The following is a 25,401-nucleotide window of genomic DNA, read 5'->3' as shown; positions in this document are numbered from 1 at the left end:
AGTTGACGTCCAAACATAATCTGACCGTTGAAACACAGCCATATCAGAAGGTCCTAATACCAAGTGACATTTCACAACCTACCACCTGTCTGAGCACATGCTCACTTCCAAATTCCTGCGTACATCGATGTACATTTTGGATGCTTGCAGACACCCATGACTCCATGACTGGTTATCCCCTCTTTGGGCTCCCCTTCTATCTGAATACACAGCCTTCACTCTGCAAACACCACCCCACAGAACCAAGGCACAAACCACACCAAGCTTCACTCCATGCACCCAGTCCTTCCCTAGGAATCAACTGTAGTTAGCAAGCAGCAAAAAACCTTGCAGATTCTTGGCTCATACACCAGCACAAGGCCATCAAGGCAGTCAGAGACAGTGATGCACAAACAGGCAATTTGGCCGGCATAGTAGGTCTCTATTAAAGTATATAAATAAAACACTGATCAAAGGGTTTAAACCCTCTGTGGATTGCTTAATGACACTTACAGAATATTTTTGAGAAGACAGGCCAGTTAAGATTTGCATAGAAGTTTTAAGTCCACCATGAAGAAGGGAAGATTTAACAAAAAGTGGTTATTTAACACTAAGAAGAGAGAAGCACATGAATAGTCTTCAAATATTTAACACTGCTGTGAAAAGGAATGACCTGTTCTTTGTAATCAAAATAGGCAGGACAAGAAGTGACAGGTTTAAACTGCAGCAGAGATTGCTCAGGTTAAATACAAGGTGGGGAGAAACCAGACTTTTACTGGTAAGGATTGTGTAGCTGAAATATGCCGCCTGGAGAGGCTGCAGAGGTCTTTAAAACAGCAGAGACCAGCATCTGTCAGGAAAGACACACGTATGACTGATCTTGCCATAGGGCAGGAAAATGAACTGGATCATCTCTTGAGAGCTCATCCAGTCCTGATTACATGGTGCAATGAAACACAATGTGGATTTTCTGCAACAGTCATAGCACTGATGAAAGTATGAAGATGAAACATTAGGTAGCTCACTTGCTGTCATCTGTGCTCAAAGGAGAAAACTCAGCACATTCTCATGTCTATAGCAGTGTCCCCTCTTATACAGAAAAAAAAAAATAACAAAAGATATCTTCGACATGTCACAGAAATGCCAAAGACTTTTACCTTGGATAAAAGACTATCTTGTTTTTCAGATTGCAAAAGATGAAGATATTAAAGGTTGTCCTAACACAGGAAAGTTTCTCTATGAAAAAAAGAGATAGAGACCTCAAAGCATATCCAGATAGCCCCTGGATAGAATAAAAATAGCCTCCCACTGGAGGCACCGAAAATCTTTACTGATCAACCTCATGAAGCAGGAGCCAGTCTGACCAACTTTAAAGTATTCTGACAGCAGCTCTTCTCTGGGGCAGTCAGCCTATGTTAGGGTATACCAGGGCACAGTTGGACAAAGAAAGCCCCGTCAGCAACTAAATAGAAAAATGGAAACAACCCACTTCTGCTGCTTTGCATAAGCAAAAACTCCCAAACCTGACCCTGATAATGTCCAAGTCAGATTTCCAAACTAGACTGTTCTAATGATTTCTGAAAATTCAGCCTTCATCCCATACAGGCAGTTTTCATTTTATACTACCACCGTAATCCTTCCCCTCTAAAGAGCCAAGAACTGAGCAAGGCAAGAAAAAAACCCAAAACAAACTAAAAATCAAATGCTACGACTGAAGGCAACGCAATAGCAATAATTCTTCCCCATGGCAAAGCCAAGTGACGATGTGCATGACAGAGGAAGAGGAGATCGCCACTTCATTTGAAACACCGGGTGGTGGTACCTGTTGGGATGAAACTGATCTGATTCACCAGTGGAAACAATGTCCTCTTGTGTGAGGGCACAGCACAGCCTGTCCCTGCTCCTGCAACCTCGTCTGTGCTGCTCCATGAGCAGTGCTTGAGCACACATCTAACAGTAATATCACTGTTCCCAACCATCCAGGGCGACAGAGCTGAGCAGATGGGGAGAGACATTGCTAGAAAACACTATGTTGGTATTTTCAAAGCAAGGCACACCAAGGTGGAGGGATATGGACAGCATCCCAGTGACCCAGGCAGTCCCTCAAGACATTCATATGACAGAGCTACATTTATCACCCACAACACTGGGCTGGTTTTATTGCAAGGTGTGATTGCAAGGGCTGATGTAGTCAGACTGGTAGGACTCCAGACTTCAACACCACGCAGCAAACACCAACAAAAAAAATCTAAGAGCTGCAAAGCCCCTGCTGTGGGAGCTTTCCTTCACACTACTACCTCCAGCACATTCCTAGAGGAACTCAGTTACAGCTGAGGTCCCATGAACACCAATTTTGGCAGAATGAGGAATCTCTCGAAGATGAGTATATAACTCTGAGCATGCAAAATTCTGTCTGTAGTGCCCATTTCTGAGCTGTACCTAGATAGGAAGCTCATAATTACTCATTACAGCTGTTTAAACTGAGGCATAGAGAGCCAAATATTAATGAGAGAAATACAGTCAACAAAATTAATTTGTGATGGAGTAATTTAGGCTGGAAGATTGAAAGCCAACAGAAGCGATTTCCCAAGGCCAACTGGTATTAACTAGCTTTAGAAGTCTCTCCCACATTTTGACCTGGGTGCCAAGTTTTAGGCTTTTACCATACATATATATATATACACACACAAGTCGCTAGAAAGCAGTATGGTATTTAGAACCACTCGGATGCCACACCTTACAAGGGTCAGATTTTTGGACAGCTGGATTTCAGATAAGAAACTGCACCATTTCTAAGTGCAATTCACAGTGACAGAGACAGTAAATTGGTGACAAACCTGGGAACTAAACCCAGAAGTCCCAGTTCTCATTCTGCTCTTATTTCAGTGGGATTTCAGTTGTTCTCTTCCTTTTTGAAAAAGTTAAACCATTCACAATACGGAAACAGAGTCTCACCATCCCCTAATTGTTTCTTGCTTTGCTTTGGTGTAGAGACTGAAACAAAGGGAGGAGGAGGACACTGAACACAAAGAAAACTCCAACCCTCCTGATAAAAGCTGGCAGCTCTCCTTCTTCCTCTGGCTGGACTGCACTGCATTTCCCAGCTTGCTCCTTCTGGCTGTAGCACTGTCACCCAGTGCTACCAGGTCTGCCTTTATTAAGTGGGGTATGGGGTGCTGGGAGGGTATGGTGAAAGAACAATCACATCAGCCTTAAGCATTCAGAGGAAAACAGCATCCAAGTACAAAGTGCTGAGACCAGCACGAGCAGAGTAGCCTCCCAATGCTGACAGTCATGGGGAGGGGGAGGGGGGAATAATATCCCAAAATAAATACAGGGCTGGGAAATAAACTGTCAACATGCAGCTTTTTAGCCAGAGAACACCAGGAACACAACTGCATTACAGCCAGGTGGCTGCAGTGCAGACAGCACAGCCTAAATTTTTGCTTTGACATTGGCTGTGACCTTAAATACACAGGCCGACTACAAAATCAGCGTTAGCGCAGCAGAGATGTTACCGGCATTTATTCAAAACAAACCTCTGCCCATGGCTAGAATCATTCTCCTACTCGCCTCTATACCCCACCTTTCCGAGGCTTCCTGCATATAAGGTGTAACCCAAGTACTTGCAGTTTGTGTATGGGATGCTCCCAGTGCCCTTGTAACTGTTAGGTAAAAGGGCACCGTACTGCCCGTATTTCCTTTCACAAGCCTGCTCCCCAGCAGAGTAGCCATCACAGCTCCTAGACACTAATTCTGTCTATCAAGAGTTACATAAAATGCTGCAAAAGACACAGCAGGTCTCTGTGAAATACTGATGTCACGTGAAAAGGCTGCAAGGATGGGCGCTGAGACCAGGTAGGTCATTCAAGAGTTCAGCCCACGTGGATGCTGGTTTAATAGCAGGGATGCGGGCAATGGAGTGGTGCCGCAGATGGACAACCTCATGCTAAAACACAGGGGGAAGCACCAGGAGCCCACATTATTAGCTGTGAAGCTGCTATTTCCTGGCTCCTGTCAATTTACACAGCTGTTTTGCCAGGGCTGGAAAGAATAGATTAAGAGGATATTCAGTTAAAAAAGCTTCTAACCTAAGATGAAAACAGTTACCAGGAAGCTATTACAACAGCCAGTAAAATTCAGGCAGACAAGATACAGAAGGCAGTTTGACCCCAAGAAGTTAGCGGTGTGAAACCACACAGTGGACCAGACAAGCCCAGAGAAACCAGGAGAGGACAGAGGCAGAGAGAGCGTTGCAATCATGGCAAATGCCAGTGCCCATAATGTTGGGAACAGCACTGGAGCTACAGCTTCATGCAGGTATGCAGCTGTGCCAGAGACAGCTGTACCTTGCCTGCTACTCTTATACCCTCACACCTGTCCTGCAGATTGGTCCTTAGCAAGTCACTGAGGCTCTGACCAGCAATGTACTTCAGCTGCAGCACTGTACACAGCCCTCGACCATACCAGCCTCATTGCCTTTTTCCATGTCTCGAGGCCTCACCACCCCCTTTGATAGGAACTGCCTTTTTATCTCTAACTGCATCCTCTGTCTCCAGTGGGATTTCCATTTCACCCACTGCAGGCATCTCCCACCCAGTTTTTAAGAGCAGCTCCACAAAGATTTCGCTATGGCCATAGAAGGAACAGCAGGACTGTGCCACTTTTGTTACTCTGCAAGCTCATGCTCCTCCAGACTACGTCTACACCGTATCAGTCAACTGGACTGCTGTAAACTAAATCAGGCTGGGCATCTGTGCACCTTGCTCGAGCAGAAAGAAGGCTCAGGATCTAGAAAGATCATGTAACCCAGCCATCTGCCTTTCTGTGAATACATTGCCTAACATACAATAACAAGAAGTAACTAAAACTTACCCCATGCTTGCACTATCTCCTCTTCTTACAGAGCCACAGAAGTCTGCGCACACACATTTGTCTCTGGTGATTTCGAAGACTAACCTCAAAAGGACCTAGGCTAAACAGGCCTCCTAAATCCACACTAAAATACTCTTCAATGACTGAAAAAGGAAAATGATTTTGCATAATGCACACAGTGATAAATGACCCACATAAAAAAAGAGAAATCAATCACCACTTTAAAATTTTCCAGCCAAAGCAACTTATATTGCAACACCTGTAACTAAATCCAGGGAAGCTTTTGCTGTGCCATTCTGGACTTATTTCAGTAATACATGCTCACATTCATCATTCCCGTCTGTCCCAAATCTATACATCTTGGCATTTCTGAACCAATGTAAATTTGTTTTCTCTATAGGCTGTTTATTTTATATTAATGCTCAGCAAAAATGCAACCCACAAACCCGCTTCAAACTATTGCCCCATTTTATCACTAAGAAATGAACTGAAGGCTCGGGCCACTATTACGGAGTCAGAGACACAGCGCATTGAAAATGAATATCATATTGTTCGTATCTCCAATGATCAAGTCATATTCACCCACAGAGCCTACAGATAAGTTCATTGTATTAATAATACATGGTTATATATAGAAAACACATTGACTTTATGCCTGAAGGGTCTTTTTAGAAGGCTTCTTTTTAATGTAAAATACATTTCCTCAGTTATGTAGTAAGAGATCGGACTTGAAGAGACATGTCTGCAGTGCTACGAGGTGTAAAATAATTGCCTGGCAACTATGTTCCCTAAGGAAAACAAACGCAAACCATCTCAACCATCTCCTACAGTCTACATTAGAGAGCATGGAAACACAAGATTCCTAAGATGCAAAGCGACCACCCCAGCAAAAAAAGCCACTACTTCCACACGCCTCCACCCACTTCTTCAGATGTCACCTCATCCTCTCTTCCAGCAGCTATGGGAGATGGGGTGAGGGGCATCCCCTAGTTGGAGGCAAGTTCTCCTCCCCGTAGAGCTGCTATCCATGGGCTCAGCCCCCACTGCCACCCACCCACCCTCCCAGCTGACAGCACAGCCACCAGCCTCAGGCTTCAAGCCCAAGTGAACAATGCTGGTCCTCTGGTCTGATGTTTTTTCAGCTCCGTTTTTTAAAACGCGTACAATTCCCTTGGTGTTTTGCCTACTCCTTTGCTATCGGATGATTGGGAGGAGCGCAACGAACTTAATACCCTTTGCCCAGCCCCAGGAACCAGCATTCCTTGCTGCTCCCCACCCTGCTGAAATAGTGAGGGCATCGGGACCTCCCATCTCAGGCTCCTGATCACTTCTTTCAACACCATTTGTGGGCCAATAAAGTCAGTGGAAACTTAAAAGATGTTCTCACCGCAGATGCCGACACCCATGCTGGCTTTGGGCACACCAACATAAGGGAAAGCAGAAAAGGGTGGCGATACAAACACACCCAAGCTGGCTCTGCCTCAAGGTCTGGAAATCATCTCTGCACAGACATTTGCATTCACATGACAGGGATAATAGACGCCGCAGCTGAACCACTGCTGAGAAGTAGGGTGTTATTAGCTTGGCTGTTGCGGCATGTGCCTGTGCTGTTTCTAGGCCAGCACTTGAAAATTTGCAAGTTACTGTACTGGTGCCACGAGAAGTTTGCAGCTCGGATCTATGCTTCACTGGTGTGAAAAATTCATTTTATATTCTAGTGACCAGCTCTGAGATTACTGACACAGTCCAAATTAAACACACATTCAAAGTCAGAATTTTCAGGGGCCTGAGTAGAAAGGGTATTACACTATGCAGCAAGAGAATCAGCACACCACACTCCTGGTTGAGGCAAGACGTGTTTTTGGCAACCCCTCCTCTCTGGCACCATGCAGAAAACTTTTCTGCCATCTCTTGTACAGCACTGTGCATCTCCTCCCCACATTTCAGTAATCACAGCATCCTGTGCCACTTGCCCGCAGCCAACGTAGGGCACAAAGCACGTGTACCTGCGTAATCCTTTGCTGGGTTACGCAGCTATGCCACAAAGACAGCAATGCTGTGCGCTGCTCAACACTGCAAACGGAGCGAAGAGCAGCCAGCACCCACAGAAGATATCCTGTTTGGTCAGGAGTTGATATACCAGTGCAAAGCCACAGTTTGTTTCAAAATAGCTTAAACAGAAAAAAAGTCACACGCCTTGGTGTTATGCAGCACATGCAGCAACAGCCAAGTTAAACGAGTGTTATTTTCCACTACTGTAGTGAAACTGGGATCCATACTGATCAAATATGCAACATCAAACCTGAACCTCTAATCCAGGGAATTGTTCTAGCACATGCAACCGGGCTGCTATCTTCCGCATTTGCCTCCTAAGGATCCTGCACGAGACACAAGGGACTGACCCCCTTCCTCGCCTCCTCTGAGGAAGAGAAGGAGCACTGCTCCATTTAGAGAGGTGTGAACAAAAAGATCCTTGTCAGGGGTGTTACTTGCAACTACCCCCTCACATCCATCATGGAAAGCTAGCGTGAGTCACCAACAGCTCAAAATAGAGCCAGGTACAGAGTACCAGGCCACCGTGAACATCCTCGCAAAACTTGAAAGGCTTTTTCTGCTGCTCTGAAACAGATGTGCATCACCGCTGAGATCTGCTTTTTTTTTTTTTTTTTTTTTTTTTTTTTTTTTTTTAACCTTTTGAAGTCCCAGCCTACGGTGTGGTATTATCACAACCGCGGACTGAGTGTCCATGCAAGGTTTCTGCCTCCAAGTCTGCTGTTCAAGATTCACCTCACTGTGTGAAGGCACACGATACTGACACTTCCGTCTCCGACAAGGTATCTACATAAATACATCCAGTGCCAGAATCCATTTGCAGTCTGCACTGCTCTTTAGTAGCACACATTTCTCATGGATATTTGAATCCTTATTTATTTTTTGCATGTTATGTATTTTCATGGAAAAAGCTCATGGATATTTGAATCCTCATTTATTTTTTTGCATGTTATGTCATTTTCACTGGCAGGAAAACAATGCACCATGAGCATGCAAAGAAGTACAGACCTCAACCCTGTAACTGCATCTTTGTGTGCTTAAAAAGCCATAGCACAGAACAGTGCTGCCGGCACATTTCAAACCCAGAAGATGAAGAATTCCATGTGGAATAAGCGTGCAGCAGCAGGGGCTTGTGAGCAGGGGCAGCCACTCAGCTCTGTCAAAGTAAACAGCCAAGGGAAAGCAGCCAGAGCATCTGACACATTCAGAGATGAATCTCCTGTTTTTCCTGTGGCTGGCAAGTAGGTATACAAAGCCAGATAAAGATCAATTTAAACTGTATATAACAACTCAAACGTAGGCTCCTACTGCATCAAAGGCACTCTTGGCCACATACAAGACTGGCAACAGATTCATATGTGGGTCCGGGACTCTGCAAACAGGGCACCATCACCCCGGGTTCAGTTCCAGTGGAAAACAGGAGATGAAACTCATGTCTCTAGAAGACTTAACAGAAAAAAAGCCCTTTCCTATGCACTATCAAAACACTGGAGAAGCAGGATCCTAAGCTGTCACACTGCAACACCCTCACTTTTCCACCTCCCCAGAACAATACCAGTTTGCTTTTTTATCTAATAAAATATTTCTTAACACAATGTTTTTACACCTGCAGAGGCGGCGTTCTACAATAAACAGGGCTACTCACCACAGCAGACGCTGTAATGGAAGCCCGACAAGCAAGCCTGTCACGTGAAGGACTTCATGTTATCTTATTTATGATCAGGAGACACAGTTGAATTCAGGGCTAAGGGTTGCATCCGAGTTATGCCACAGTGCAGATGAAGAAGAGAGACCCACAGCGCAGGCTGCAGCAGCCCTCCCAGCTGCCAGGCATGAACCAGGGCAGGAGTGACACGGGCAGGACACTCTGAAGCAGCATTAATAAAAGCTTTGATGGAAGCTGAATTCAGTTTTCACGGTTGGAGGACAACGGTGATTATATAAAGGCTAATACTGAGAGAGGAGGTTTTCTGACAAGTCCTGCTACTTTTCTCCTCATCTGCTCTGGCTCTGCTGCTATCTCTCGTGCTTCACTCCCTAACCAGCAGCAAGGAGGCCTGGCTACAGCAAACGGGAACTCAGCTTAGGGAAAAGTTAGAGGCATTTCTCATCAACCAGTACATGAAATGCTTTAATTTAGTAAGCCTTGGGAAAAAGGAAGCCATTTAGAAGGGAACCAACAAAACGGCCACATTGTGTTGTCAATCCACAGCACCTTGTAACAACTCATAAAAGAAACACCAAATTACCGTAAGCATCTGCAGGTGGACTTCAGGTCTCTCTAGCACCTAACTAGCAACACCCCAAGCTTGTCCCAAAGCCACATGGACTGCTTGCTTATCCCCATCTCACACCCTACAGCCCACACAAGAGCTGTCCGTGTCATCCTGCTTATTTGCTAAGTAACACCCTCCCACATAGCTGTTCACAAGCGACTCATTTCTCCTTTCACGTTGTCTCTGTGCAGAGCCAAGGGTACAAACGGGAGCTGCATGCCAGCTGCTGCCAAAGTTCCCGTTGGAAGAACTGGGCAGGTTGGAAGGTGAGCACAGGGCGTTCATGGTGCAAACAGACAACAAGTCAGAGCTGGAAGGTGATCTCAAATCTCTTTCCAGGTGAGAACGTGGTTATTACCTGAGCATTTCCTGGGTGAAGAATGGGAGGTGGAAGTCAAAAAGGGCAGACTTGGGACATTTGCATAAGTTTGGCAGTCCCAAGCACAACATAAGCCACGCAACTTTATGTCACGTATCATCAGATCATCTCCCCATTTTGCCACTTCTCAAAGGTAGCAAGCCCCTTTCCTCCCGAACAGAAGGCAACTTACAAGTGTCTTTTAAAATAACACACACAAAATACCATGTAGGGAATAAAAAAAAGTCTTAAAGAAAAAATAAATGGGAGATCTAGCTCGAACTTGCAGACTTATCAAAATCTCACTTGTTTCAATGTGTTCCCTGTAAAATGGTGATACAAGCAATGAGATGTCTCACCAGATGATGGGAGCTCTGTTCCTTGGGATTCACTATGAAGTGAGCTATCAAAAAGCCAATGAACAAATGCATCTGCTGAGGCTGTACATACAAATGCTGAATTTCACCTCTGTGACTGCAGGATTAATAATAACTTGTGTCAGAGACAGGCATCAAACAGCAGCTGACAGAATCCCCTCACTGTACCATCACCAGACCCGGCAAAAATTCAATGAGCACATGCAAGGAAAACAGAAGTCAGCACCTCTTCCACTTATCTACCAGAGCCTGACGCGAGTGACAGCACGACAGGGAAAGTTCCCATGGAGGACCACTGCTCCTACAGCAGGGGCACACCAAATTTTGGGAGGAATCCAGAATTCGGGCACGGCAGAGCGGGAATGGTTTTGCATTCAGTGTTCAACACCAAGCCAGAGCCATTCACTAACCAACTGGTTAGTGCAGCCAGCATGAGCGCTCTCTCTTTTCTCCTCTGGTTTCCCTTAACCCTGATTTCACAGGTGCATGACAGAAAGCAAGGACAAGAGCTGCACACATGGCTGCAGTATTCCCACCTCCAGTGGGAATCTGTGACCTTAGATTACTCAAAGCAAATGTAAGCTTCACTGGGAGATACACAGCAAGCATAGGGAAATGAAAGCCATTATGCATGAAACCAAACAAAACAAAGCCCCTGATATTTCAGCAAAGTGGCCCCTGCAGCCCCTGAACATGAGTTTCTGAAACTGGGAGATGATGCTAGTGGACATGTGACGGAGAAGAGGAATAAAACTAGTCCAGTTTGCATGGAGGAAGCTGGAAAACTGGCACCTGCATGAGCCTGTCCGCAGGTTACATTAACAGAGAGGGTTTGACTGCTGGAAAGATCATTCTTCACCCAGTCTTACTAGCTGCTATGCTAGAACTTTTGTCTTCTTTAACCCAAGCTTATTATTATTAAAGTTTTCCTCACAGCTCCATGCCCATTTTCTTCCCATCACACATACCTTCCTCAGCTGTTTCAAATCCCATGTTTTAATCTCCTTCCACAGTTCTTCACCCATCCTTCACAGACAGCTTCTACATTAATTTTTATTCTCTTTATACTCAGCTTCTCCCTGGTTCCTGCCTCCCCAAGGTACTAATTATAATACAGTTTATTAGCCAGGCACATAACATTTAGACTCTAAATTTGGCCTGCTTTAAATGACGCTAGATACCACGGAAGCAGTCCACTGCAGTCAGCAACAGGGAAAGCGATTTTTGAGAAGTGCTTTAGTGGCTTTGGAACAAGAGTCCCATTTTAACAGAGACACTTGGAGTAAGTCACTTCTGTCAATGAGAGTATGGGTCAGAAAGCATCTTTGAAAAATAACACCCTCAGGCTCTTTTAAAATCCACCACTAGCAAAGAGCAAGCAAAGCAGCCCCAAGAAGTCTTTTCCTGAGAACGTTCAAAAAGTAAAGGGCTAGATGCTTCACCCCTGTGGTTTCAGGCAGGTGTGAAGGAAGCAGCGATACCATTCAGGCTGGCAACAAGGCTGCATCATAGCCCAGGGTCAAAGGAGAAGCCCCACACAGCAACCACACAAAATTATCAGCCCATTAATTCATTTAATTCAACTTACTACAGTAGCAGATACAGACCTGGTTCAGGGTCCAAAGCCAGGGCACCTCTTTCATTCCAGTTACCATCACTGTAGCATCTGAGTGCCCATCATCCCAGCCCATAAGGTGTCCAAAGCCAGAGAACACCACAGCTAGCAGCACATTTGCTGATGGAGAGAAAAAGCCCCAAGAAGGCCTGGGGAGGTCCATAACCAAGCCAGGCATGAGCCCAAACATCCCTGGTCTGCATCTTCACCAGAAAATACAAAGAACAGTTGTTCCTCAGCCAACAAGCATTAGTTCACAGGCAAAGCTGTCCTCTCCCAAGTCTGCCACATGTCACATTGTCCAAATGCAAATAAAAACTGTTTCTCTGGGCATAAGCATTAGCCTTGACTGATGACAGGAGTCAGTTTGGACATGACAGCTCTGGACAGCAAGCTGCAAAGTAAAAGTCTGGCATGAAAACATTACCCATGTAGCAGGAATGTTCCTCTGTCTCTGCCAAGATGCCACCATCAACAGATTCTGCCTAGCCAGTATTGGCTCAGAGGAAACAAGTTGCTGTTCCCCCTTCATTTAATCTCTCACTTGCATGAGCAGCAGGGGCAAGGGAGAGGGCAGGGAAACACACAGTGACACGGACTCCTGGAAACAGTCCATGAACTTAATTTTTTGTGACGCTGTCTGGATACCGAGAGTTCTGAGTGTAATCAGGATGCTGAGAATCAAATTGAAAGTGTCTGAATCTATACACTATGCACCATAGGGGGCAAACAAAGGAGAAAGCAAAGGTCATTTTAGTTTCAATTGCATTTCCAGTGCAGCAAAGTTCTGTGCATCTCTTAAAGATCCCATACTTTGAAGCCTCAGTGTGATGCCTAACAGAAATCCATAATGTTTTGGTCAAATTCACCACTGGAATAATCAAATTCAACACCAGAGTAACCAGGCACTCCATTCATGCTAAAAGGGACTGTTAACTAAACCAGAAGACCCCACTTTGCTGCAGGCCATTTGCAGAACATTTTTGTCCATTTTGGCCAACCACACCCCCAAACAGTAATGCCATCTCAGAGCAAGTCATTTTGAAGATGGGGACACAGAAATATTGATCTGGACATTACAGGAGAGCCTGGGAAAAAACCCCAAACATCCAGACATGAGACCCTATAGCCTTATACTGATTCCCAGACTCGCTGTGGCTTCCACAAGAAAGAAATCCAATTCAAGGGAGCCATGTAATAACTATTTGCTGCAGCCCCACTTGAAGGACTTTCTCCATACCTAAAAGGAGCCCTCCAACAAGTTACATTCTGTCTTCCCACCTCCATCGAGACTCTCCCTCCCTTGACTCAAAATCCCAATTATGCAGTCATCAACTGTTTTCAAGCCCTGACCCTGCAAAAACAAAAAACTTGTGTCCTGGAAGAAAACAAGCCAGTTTCTCCTGCCAGCATCCCTCTGGTCCAGCAACACAGTGAAAGCAGAAATAACTTTGCATCCAGATTTACCTCCGAGCTGTTACCCTGCTAACCAATTGCTCACTGGATACCTGCCCACAGAATACCAAACATGCAGCTTATTAATGTGGGAGCATCTTGAAAACTCAGAAAATGGCAAGAGACCCTGGGAACTGTTCAGAGATACACTTCAAGAGTTTGCAATTTGAAAATGGCACAGAACTCATTCTAGAGGCTGCATCCAGTATTTCCCAAAAGTCATTACACACAACTACAGTAATTCATTAGGGATCTATTTAAATAAGGCGGCAAAATAAAAATTCTGGCAAAGTGCTTGTCCAGCATTGAATTAAACTGTATTATTCAAATCAATAAATGCCATCTCAGCTACGAGAGGCTACACCATAAGCCCCAAATGCTCCCACAAGACACAGCGAGAAGAAGTTTGAAACTTCTGCCTTCTTGGTAAGAGCTAGCACTGAGATTAACAGCAACACAGCAGCCTTGATGCAGCCTAATCCACAGAAAACACTGGACTTCTGTGTAGGGCCAGCATTTGAGAAAGCTTGTACAGTTGCGCCAAATGAGACAGCAAACCCACAAAGCTGTGCCTCTAGCACATGGTTTGCTAGCGTGGCTTAACTTCAATAGCCATCAAATAACTCCCAAGCTGTTTCTGGAATCCATTCATTCACAGAGAGATTTGTCAATGCAGAAGTGGCCTCAATTGAGCAAATAAACTCTTGGAAGTGAATGGTTTATCTAGCTCCATGGAATACTTGAAATTTTCCCTTTTCAGCCTTTGCTCTCCAGTTCTTTAAAGTTGGTATGTCTGAATCCCAAAGGCTACGGGAAAGCTTTTCAGTAACTCCAAGCCAGTAACTCCCTTGATATACAGGGTTTTTTTGAGTATTAAATATCATAGATCATAGCAAGAGAAGAAACTGAAGACAAAACCCAACTTAGGGTTTTTGTCATAACACCGCGACCCAAGGGCTCCAGTAAGCCATGTGGCTTTTGGTAACACATTTTGATGACAGAAATACGAACTTGGTGCCAAGGCACCCCTCTTTGAACTGAAGCTGGAAAACACGAGACATGACAGGTTCCTGCAGGAACACCACGGAGCTCAGTGGGCATTCGCTGTACCGAGCACCTTGGACAGGACCAACTACAGGATCACCCAAACCAGCCGACAATACAAAACTAACATCACCACCCTTCACAAACAAGCACCCTAGACAAGGCATCCCTTCAGCTAACGCGTCTGTCCCTCAGCCAGCAGCTGTGCTGACTTCAGACATAAGGACCTGCATTATAACTAGCCATAGGCAGCAGGAAACAAAGTGTGCATCTCATGCAGAGGCTGAAAGGCCCATTGTAATTAACCACTCTCGGCCCTGTACATTGAACAAGACAAAACCAAACCCCACAGTTTTCCTTTGCTGGTAAGCCCCAAAAATGCTGCCCATTATTTCCCATAAAAGCTCTATACGCCCAACGCTTTCTCTGCCCATCACACAAACTGCAGCACTTGGCATCAGCTATGGGGAAGGTTAATCCCCACAGTAATGAAATTTTACAGACAGCGCCTGCAGGACAGAAAGAATATCACCATGCTTTCATCACACAGACACGTGTTTCTCCTTGGGCTGAACCTAACTGCTGCCCAGCAGCACACCACAAAAAACGGTGGCTGACCACAAGCCACAGACAGGATCCCAGCACAGGGAAAACCATTTACCCAGTGCCAGCCAACGTTTCTGCAAAAAGCACGTCAGTGCTCAAACACAATTTACGGTTTACTTTAGCTCATGGGTGAGGGCGGATGCTCTCCCAGCAGAGCACAGCGAGCATCCGATGGAGACATGCTCCCAGTGAGCCTTGGAAGAAGGGGTGGGATGGGGGGAAGGTGATGTTTTAATTTTTGCCTTTATTCTAAACTTCCAAATCTGTTTTAACTGTCAATAAAAATTAATTTTCCCCAGGTCAAGTCTGTTTCGCCCCTGACAGTAATTGCTAGTCTTTATCTCAACCTACGAGCTTTTCACCTCATTTTCTGCCCCCGCTCTGTTGAGGAGTGAGAGAGCGGCTGGGTGGGTGTCTGGCTGCAGTCCAAAGTTAACCCAGCACAGTACTTAAAGCTTCAACTTTTCTCTTTTAAAGAGTATCCACCTTGCTTGGTTAAGAACAACTTGGCAAAAATAGCTTGACTAAACCATGACAATTACAGCTCTTCCTGCAGCTCAGAGAAACTATGAGAAGCAAGCCACAGGACTGAAAACCTGCAAATCTAAATACAAGGTTTTCCTCTTTAAAAATTGGGACCTAGTTATATATTATTTTTCTGTCTTTTCCCAGTTATGGGAAAAGAAAGGATCAACTCATAATTTGGCATCTCAATACATCATGTAACACACAAACCATGTCAGGATGAGTAGTAAGCATGTTTCCAGCAGAGGAAAGTCATTAGCACAGCACAACAAGCAGCAGGACACCACTGGGGGCATTCCTCCTTCATATTTTTCAAAATAAGTTTCTTTTAGTCAGTGTTTTTAGCTTCTCTTTTGGAACCTTCTAATGCTGTTCCTCTTCTCCCTTGACATTTCTCAGTATTGACCTGTGTGTCTGTACATAAAGGTCTGGTGTTACTCAGAGGTGCAGGAAACTTGCCCTGCTACTGTATCAAGCAAGGCACAAGTCGGTCCTCCTGCAGCCTCTCAGAGTTTCCCTCCAAGGCAAAGCGTGAGGTTTGGCCCACACTCCAGCATCCAAACACTCCCAAGCAACTCTCTGATCTACTGCTAATGATGTGCCAAACTATGTTTGCACAAAACTAAGGAGAGAAGTGGAAGGAGGCAGCAGCTCTTTCACATCCTCCTTTTCAGAAACACAAAACAAGAACTCCAAAACACCATTTCTGCAGCTCTTCCTGTTGAAGTTCTACCGGAGAAAACAAAGACCATTCATTGTTTAACACTGTGGGCTGCAGTCCTATGAAGCTATGGTGTTTTCTCACTCCCTGTTATCCCACTGGAGAATTAAAGGGATGAAACCAATCTGAAACTATAGAAAACTCAGAACTCTGTCCTGCTATGGCAAACATACTCATCACTGCTATCCTCTGCTCATCCCACACTTGAATGTGGGTGCTCCCAACAGCTTTCAGCTGGAAAAGCTTCATCTAATACAGGCTACAAGCAGATTCCAGGAAAAATACTTACTTTTCACCTTAAATTATTCTATAAATTTATGTATCTGATTTAGGAACACAGAAGGCACCGCTACCTGGCACCTTGACTGTAAAGCAATTCCACATCACTTGATTAGATTCTTCAGGTAGTAGAATGTTAACTATCACTTTAAAATACACATATACAACATACACTTCAATGCTGTTTCTTACATATTGATCTCATTGATTTGGTGTTGATTTCAGTTCAGCAAAAAAACCAACTTGGGGTGGGGGGAATATACATTTAAAAAATGAAAAGTGAAAGGTTTCTGTATTGTTCCACACCCACACCCCACAACTCTTCCCAAACAGCCAAGCTTCTTTCAGTTTCTTTGTGGCAGGGTTAGTAGTTAGTTGCCTTTTTATTAGGAAAAAAAATAATAGAGGAAATGCTGGATTCAGATGCAAACATCAAAGCACAAAAAAAACCCACTTGAAAGCAAATCTGCATTGTTGCTTCAGAAGCCATAATGCTGGGTGAATCACGAAGACCTCAATACAACTGAATTATCCGGGTTCCTTCAAGAACTTCACTGTCGGTTTATGGATTACCATAAACTGAATTTTAAGTCTTTTTCCACTTCCAGTAAACTAAAGCATTATGAATTATACAGGTGAATGGCACAGTAAGTGTTTTAAAAGGACATTTAAATATGAAAAATATGACAATTACAGCAATCCTTGCCCAGAAAATAGATCATTACGTAGCATGGAAAAACAACTTCTGTGCTTCCACACCTGCCCTCACAGCCACTTATCTAAAAGTCACTGGGCCTGCAAACATGCAAAAATCATCCATGCGATAGCTGCAGACACCAACAAGATAAAGGTGTTAAAGAAACATAGGGAAATGAGCTAGCTGCGTGGTGAGGAGAAAGGATACTATGAAGGGAGGAGCAGCAGAGAGAAAAAGCAAAAAACAAATCAAAGCAAATTGCTTTTCTTCTCCTTGAACCATAGAAAATAAACAACAATGATGATAAATATTCAAGCAATCCTGAAATAAAGATTTTGCTTTTATGCTACAAGTAGTCATCTAAAATTATTGAGTATGTTCAGGCACTGCTGCAATACGAGCCCCAGTAAAAGATCTTCAACTTCAATGCAATAGGCACTGTGCAACAGCAGCAGGAGGGGACCTGCCTTCTGCACATCAGGAAGGAAGATTTAGGTATCAAAATGCAGAAGCACATCACATTTATAATAATGCTGGAAAGGGGAAAGCTGCTAACTGGAGAGCTTAAGAAATCTGATTTTTGTTCTGAGGTCTTTCCTAGGTTTGCTAAGTGAAGAGGGGCAGATCCAGTCCTACCTGTGCCGTAGATCTTCATCCCTACACGATTACAACTGCATCTCCGCTTAAAATCTGGGAAAAAGGAGCAGTTCCTTTTCTGCATGCTTTGATCCATCCACTCAAACCGAAGTATCTCGGATGCAGGGACCATCTCGCAAAGCATTACAGAACGCTTCCCGTAACAGGGCAGAGCCCTCCCAGCACCAACGGGGAAAAGTGCCAGACACTCCAGGAACTCCCTAAACAGCTTGCTATCACTATAGATTGTATTGACAGTTTATGAAGTGTGGCAGTGTGAAATCTCTCCTTAGTGGAGCCGGCAACGCTATTTGCATTGCAGTATGCATCTACAAAGAGACAGAGTCTAATGGTTGCTCCAAGGTGACCTGGAGACGGGACTCTTGGGGTTCTAGTCCTGGTTTTGCGGCAGAGCTATAATGAAACCTTGTAAATCAAAATCAGTGGCCCATTTTTCTATGCGATAGGAAAAATGAATTCTTAAAAACTTCACTGGTACACTTAAAGGAGTTCCTACACAAAGTATTATCATGTGTTCATTTAAATTTCCTTGGATGATACTTAAAATAAATCACTTTGCAGCTTCATCTGGTGTCGATCAGAAGACAAAGCTACACTAATTTATCCAAGCTGCAACCTCACCCCCTAAATAGTATGCCATTGTTTAATCTTGCTACCACGAAGGAATAACTAGAGACCAAGGAGTATACAAGTAAGGATTATTATACACAGAGGACAAATTCTTCCTGATGAATTGCAGAGTAACTCTTTCGAATCAATAAGTTTACACTGCTGTAGCAGAACAGAAGCTGGCTTTTGGTTCTTTACAATACCCTAAGAGTAAGGGAAAAGAAAGCCCATGCAACCCGAGAGACACCCCTCTTTGGGAAACGGGGAGTATCTGCCCTGCCTTGCAGAGAAGAGGAGGGGTCACAGTTCAGCTGAGCCCTCCGTGGGACAGGGGCTACGTTACGAGTTAAAGAGTCACACTGCATAAAACTAGTAAGAACACAGACCTTCAGACCAACGTAATCTCTGATCTAATTCAAGATCCCTTTAAACCTCAGCTGCATTAATACTGCAGGCCATTAAAACTCAGAGAGCTAGTCGTCACATAGTCAAACAGCAAATGCTAAAGGGGTTTTGGAAGCGAAGGCTGGCCAAAAGAAATGAGACATTGGTTTTACGACGGACCATAACATTTCTAACAGGCTGCTCTTTCTTTCAGGGCTTACAAACATTGCTTGGCCCTTACAGAGAAAAGGAAGAACTGCTAAACTTTCCATTAAAAATAGTTTTAAAATTAAACACTAAAATCAATTAGTCCACACACTCACCCATCAAGTGCATTTTGCCTTTAAAAGCATTTAACAAAGCACGCATCAGACTGCAAGTCTGGATTTACTCTGCAAATGGCACACAGTATATAATGTAAAGAGTTAAACATGTTATCTCTACACCATTTCATCTATTAATAGCAGATAAAAGAAAACTTTAAAGTATAAATGCCAGTTACCTACAAGCCTTCCTGGTACTCAAAAATCCAGCCTACACCTGGATCAGAATTAAGTTTCCTCTTATTTGTATGCAGTTTTGATGCTAATGAGCCAATGCCACAGTCCTGACTGAAGCCCCACAGGACTAAATCAGGCATCAGAACCCAGAGCTGGATCTGGTTTCTCCTCCACCCTGGAGTCAGGGACCCCTGAACACCAAAAGGCTTCTTTGAGAAGAAATATTAATATAGTCAAAAGAGCTAGTTTAGCATAACTTTCTGTGCAACTCAGCTGCAAAACAGACAATATTCTCTAATGGGAAAGGCATACTAGAAACAACTTTCCAGAAATAACATTGTCAGCTAAGATATATTAAGGGAAAATGAACTGTAAGCAATAACCAGCCAATGCTTGGCAATCTTCATCCCCACTAAAACATTTATTTTCACTCTATGTTTTTTTTTCCCCCCCTTAAATACCCCGGTGACAAATAAATTATGAGCATTACAGCTAATTTATTACTCAGCACTGCTGAGGGCTGAGAATGGAAAGAAAAAAAGAGAAAAAAAGACAGCTTTAATAAAAACTATAATAAATTCAAGGGGAAAAACTGTTCTTGCAGTTAAGTCATCGGACTGAAACACCTGAAACTGGAATTCATTGCCCTGCCAAACTCTTCTCTGCCCATGCTGAGGCCATTCGGGCTCTGCTGCTGTTAACCAAGCAAAACCTTTATCAATAGCTTCAGCTACAGATTCAAGCTCTCAGTCTCTGCCTCAGTTTCCCCATTTGTAACATTTCTCCCACCCAGTTTACTCAGACTGCAAACACTCAGGGGCAAATTCTTTAGCACAGCACCAAGCACAACAGAAAGCTTTGAAGCACCGTGGCACTCCTGTCAAAATTGTCTTTAATAACATCCTCCATGCAGACCCCTCTACTGAGTAGAGGTTCAAGTAGGGTTTGACTGGGTCTCTACAACAGGAGACAACTGCATTCTGCATCAGGAAAACAGTATGGTATTTGTCACATTTCACACGGGAGTGGGAGGGGTTGCGCACCAAAGCAACTTAAAAATCCAAGAGACAAATTCTGCTCTTAATCCCTTAGTTCCCTGGTGTCCATCTCACAGGACCCCTATTTCTGTTAGTTCCAGCAGGAATCCTTTGAAGATTAACTTCTGTATTTACCTTTTATACCTTTTTTTTTTTCCCCCCTGAATAAGGAATTTAAAAGTTTTCATTAATATCCCAGCAGTGATAAAACTGAACAGAAGGAGGCTGTCTCAGAGACCACATACACACACACAGTCTCACCTGGACTCACCCAGTACTATTTTTACTGCAGATACGTTAAGAGGGCTTTTGCAAGCTGCAGTCAAACACTGCTGCACGGGCAAAGCTCTAGCTGGGAAGTTAAGCGCCGTTCAAAAGTTTTCATTCAGCAAAACAAGAAACAATTTGGCATTCATTCCCATGCAAACACCGATGCACCCTCCTTGGGAGGGTCCAATTATTTTCCTTTCCATCTCATGCTTAGGCCAGTCATCCTCTATCACTTGATAAAACACATGAATAGCTGCATTCAAAGCTGCAGCAAACAGAGACATCTCAGTAAAGCTCTGTAAAAACAGCTATCTGGAGCACACCAAATAACTGTTTCTCAGCGCGCTTCCCATATGCATGCCCTTTATCTAAAGAAGCCCGTGACTTCAGCAGATGTTGGATGCTTGCAACTAGGTCAGTTCGAACCGGAGCAAGTCAAGGCTAAAGGCTAGGGAGAGAAAATGAAATTGCGCTCCTGCTCCACAAACCGTAGCTGTCAAACCGCGAGCTCTTTGCCTTCTGCTAAAGCAGGCATTTCACCACTGGCTAGGCAAAAGATTTGACTGGCAGGGTGAGGAAATGCCTCGGCGATAAACTGTCAGGAGCGCTTGGAACGTTATTACCAGTTAAAATACTCCAAAATATAATGCACGTAGGAATTCAGGGGGTGGGGGGGATGGACAGGGAGGGGAGTGTTGCCAAGGTATGTGAATCAGCCTTATCGAAATCCTCATCGCTGCACGGCCAGCATGACTGATCACACTGCTGCATTTGCCTGAAAGGCACAAGCCTCCAGCCAGAAAACAGAGGTTCCAGCCTTTCCCTCCTCGTGCCATCTGCATCAGTAACGCTCGGCTCTTTAATCCATGGACCTACGCTGCAGGAGAGCAACTGGGAGTGGAAATCATCTGGGCTTTTAAAAGTTGCTGCAAAAACCCTGAGTAACTTCTGCAGCAGGAATGCCTGCAGAGTACAGGCAGCATTTTCCCCGCTGCCACTGCAGTTGCTGGGAAATTCAAGTTTCCAAAAGCACGCAGTAGTAATTAGATGAAACCAATAAATGCATACACAAAACCTTACAAGAATATGCAAATAATAGGGTGTATTCAGCAGCCCCAGAAATTAAGGCAGCAGCGCAGGCTTGCATTTGCATAAACTATGCAGGATATGGCACCAAGTCATTTTGGAACACGTGCATTTTGCGAACAGCAAGCGCAGTAACTGACAAATATTTTGGAACGTGACATTGATCAAACACTCCCTAAAACTTCACACAAGAACCTCAGAGACATCGTCCTAATTAACTATAGACATCCACTGTTGGCATCCTGGGGTATTTCCACTGCTGAGTTCTGTGGGAAAAGAATTGGACTTTATAGATTTTTATCAGCATTTATTATTTATAAAGCCCTGTTGGCAAGCACAATGTTTTATGAACAAATAAAAGTGAATGAGCTTTGCTTCAAAACCACATAATGAATGAATGTATACTTTGTACATATATTCAAGTGGGCGCTGCTCGTTTATTGTACAGTGAACATGGAAAAAAGAAGTTTTTACATCTCTAAAAAGAAATAATAGTATCCACTTCTGAATGTACTGACATGAAAGCCAAGCCCCATCAAAACCGAGCTCTTTAATCACTCCTAAGAAGCCAAGCCCCTGCCTTGTTTTCTTAACAAGCTGAGTTTTTGCCCTCATGGTCTCCCTGTGCATGGCAGACAAAAACCGAGGAAACCAACTTGTCGCCGTATAAGGCAAAAAAAGGTTTCTCTTCCTGAGTTACAAATAACTAGGGAAAGTCACACATGTGGCCAAGCAAAGCAGAAGTATGAATACAGTACTTGCTCACTGCTGACAGGCTAAAATTAGTAGTTTATTCAACTGCCCAGAACTACACACTGTGGCTGTCCTCCGCAGCATCTCCCTATTTGTCTGCCTGCCTGTTTGCTCTCTGCTTTGTCTCGCCCGCTAATTTGTCCCTCGGGAAGCAGCCCGGCACACCACCGCCGAGCCCAACAGCTCCTGTGCATCCCAAGAGCCTGAGTAAATGAACATCCACTTGCAGTCACACCTGGGCAACTCTGCAGTGCCTCCACTGATCTCACCCCAACACAGCACCTGAGATCAGCACTTGGCCCCACAGGACACTCAGTCTGCAAAACCTATTAGGTCCTCCACGCTTTCCATCAAGCATCTTTCCTGCTCCAGCTCTCGCTCCCCCACGACACCTGTAAGCACAGCACTCATCCACATTCGCTTTAAGCACACATTTACCCTCCAAAAATAATTCAACATTTGCATCTGCTCGTTGTATGAAGAGCTGCGTGGCATTTACAATGATGGCAGATAAATTATACAGGGAACGGAGGAACACTTGCCCAGTGCAGCTGGGCCACTGCTTATGCATGCTGAGGATTGTTTTGAGTTTAGTTTTCTTTTTTTCTTCCCCTCAGTGACCAGTTGTCTCTTACTGGTTGTGGATCTGCCTGGCCATGGGGCACAATGCCATGCTGGTCAGAATACAGTCCTGGAGAAGGGCAGGGGAGGGAGAGAGCTGCACCCCAGCTGAATTAACCCCTCTGAGGAGGAAGGCAGGACTCAGAATAGGGACCGCAGCACTGTTTTTCCAGCCAGTGGGGCTGGGATGCGTGAAACACTCCCAAGGAGCTAGTGTGCTACTCTGGTACAGAGCACGCCACGGGAGCTGGGGAAAAACGGGAAAGAAATGCTAAACTGGCGAGGAGAGAGCAGTGCAGAGGAGTTTGAGGAAAATGCCACACTAGAGACTATGACTGCTGATCCTACGCTCAGACACTGTAGCGAAGCGTGCCAGTACACACACCTCTAGCCAGATCTATATGTTTCCAGCATACCGGTGCCCACCAGGCGACACCAACTCAGCAGGCTCTTCCTTGGCCATTACTTTGACGGAGGTTTACCCCCACTCATTCGCGCTGACAGCTCATTTTGCAAGTAGCTCATAGGAAACAACGTTATTTACTTACTAAGGTGTTACTCACATAGAAGAGGCATGTCCCCGTCTGGCTCCTACAAATTAAGTGATACCCACCTATACCTTCCCAGGGTACAGCGCTGCTGAATTTATCTCAACAGATGTGATGTAGTTTCCTTTGGAATTACAAATACGTTTCAAACTAAACTTACATGTTTTATTATATGGAGGTAACTGCTAATTTCCATGTTATATTAATAGGGAATACTAACCACGCCACATACCTTAAAAATTACAGATCACATTCAGTACAAACCTGCATAAGTAGTTTGAGCATGTGAGAGAGGAGCAGCACTAAATACCAAGCACAAGTACCAAACGCCGAGATGTTACACTTGCTGTACGTTACGTGTATGGCCTCAAAAAGCCTCAGAGATTATGAATACATTTCTTTTCCATGGAAACTATAATTCTCAAATCCGGCAAGCTATTTTGAGAAATTTAAATCAACTATACACTTGCATCTGCTGGAAGAAGAACACTTCATTTGCACAGGCTGCCTCTCGGCATATACTGAAAGGCACAAGCCCAGCCGTACGGACATCTTTCCAACTCTTCTACTACAGTTCTGCCTCTGACACCAAGCTCCCTGTGCAGATTCAGTGCAAAGTCTTCTTCCGACCGTTCCCTACCCAGCACCAGGGCTTACGGGGCCGCTGGGCTTAACACGGCCGCATCACTTGAGGAGGGCAAGGAAAATTAGGGACGCGGGAGGCATGATGCAAACGCCTCCCTAGATTATCTTGGTACTCACTGAGCGCAAACCGAGAGGGCTGGCGTTTGATCCGAGTTAGCGGCCAGCTCGGATGCGAGCGGCAGCGATAAGCCCACCCGGCGGGGCGCGGGGGCCGGCGGCTGAAGTTACCCGGGCGGGGGGCGGCAGAAGGGCACCCCCGGCGCTGCTGAGTCATTTCAGCCGCGAAACGCTGGGCTGCTGGAAACCCACCGGAGGAAGGGGGGAGGGGGGGGCTGCCCCGGCTGCGAGGAAACTTCCCCTCCACTTCTGCCGCGCATCCCCGGGCGCGGCGCCCCCCGCCCGGCAGCGGCTCAGCCCCCCGCGGGGCTGGGCAGGCACCGCGCCGCGGGCCGGCTGCACTCACCAGGTAGGCGCCCACCGTGCCCTGGGCCAGCATCAGCGCGCACTCGGACACCAGGAAGAGCTGGATGCTGGAGAAGCAGGAGACCTTCCTCCGCCGCCTCCGCTGCCGCGCCGCGCCGGCCCCCGGGAGCTCGCTGCCGCCGCCGCCCGCCGAGCCCCGCTTCCCCGGCATCCTCCCGGGCCCCGCCGCCGCGGGATGGCGGGCCCCGCGGCTGCTCCGCGCCGTCCTCCGCCCCGGGGTGCCAATCACAGCGGCAGCCCGCGGCGGCCGCCTCTCCGCCCGCGGGCTGCTGCCATGGCCAGCTCGCCGCCGCTCGCCGCCGCCTCCTCCCGTCTCCCCTCCCCTCGCCCTGCCGCGCTCCCTCGCTCCGCCGGCCCCGCGCAGGCCGGATCCGCGCCCCCGCCGGCGAGGGGCGGGGGAAGGCGCGGGGCTGGCGCCGCGGAGGCTCCGCGGCGGGCGGGGCGGCCCCGTCCCGGGATACGCGCGGGGCGGCTCCGGGTGCGCCGCACCCCCCGGCTGCCCCCCGCGCCGGCGCCTCCCGCCGCGGAGCCGGGGCAGGGGCGGGCTGAGGGCACGGCGCCCCCCGGCAGCGCCCACCCCCCCGCCCGGGCGCCCCGGTGGCGGGCCGGCGCCCCTTTCTGCGGGGCCGAGGGCGCCCCTGGAAAAACCGCATGTTCCGAGAAATAGAGCAGCAAAGGGGCGGCGGGTGGGGGGCGTCGTGCGTGGCCGTGCCGCTGCCCCCGGGGCGAGCGCCTCTGCGCCGGTGTCCCCGGCCACGTGTCCTCCTGGCGGTGCCTTTCCTTGTCACCCCCACCTCGAGTTCGAGTTTCAAGAGACAGTGCTTGTAAAAACCGCTCACCATCACTTCTACGGTTACAGATCGCGTTCCTCGGCGGCGTAACCGCTAAACCTGACCCGCCGCGCTCCTCCGGCTCACGGCTGGACCCGCGCCGGGGGCTGCTGCCTCCC

The 25,401-nt window shown here is 46.2% G+C and overlaps 1 protein-coding gene across 2 annotated transcripts in view; it reads right to left on the bottom strand.

Moving 5' to 3' along the window:
* The window catches only part of SLCO3A1 (solute carrier organic anion transporter family member 3A1), a 160,910-nt gene that overhangs the window by 119,510 nt on the left and 15,999 nt on the right, over positions 1–25,401 (bottom strand). The window contains exon 1 of one of the 2 annotated variants that reach the window (XM_080394313.1): positions 24,433–25,386. The exons of the other annotated variant lie outside the window; for it this stretch is intronic. Coding sequence (XP_080250439.1) covers positions 24,433–24,603 — 171 coding nt within the window. The 5' untranslated portion in view covers positions 24,604–25,386. Of the gene's footprint in view, positions 1–24,432; positions 25,387–25,401 lie in introns of those variants that run through there. 2 annotated transcript variants of the gene reach the window in all.

Source organism: Falco punctatus (assembly GCF_963210335.1).
Source record: "Falco punctatus genome assembly, chromosome: 7".
Lineage (NCBI taxonomy): Eukaryota > Metazoa > Chordata > Aves > Falconiformes > Falconidae > Falco > Falco punctatus.
This window is presented reverse-complemented; position numbering and strand designations above follow the sequence as displayed.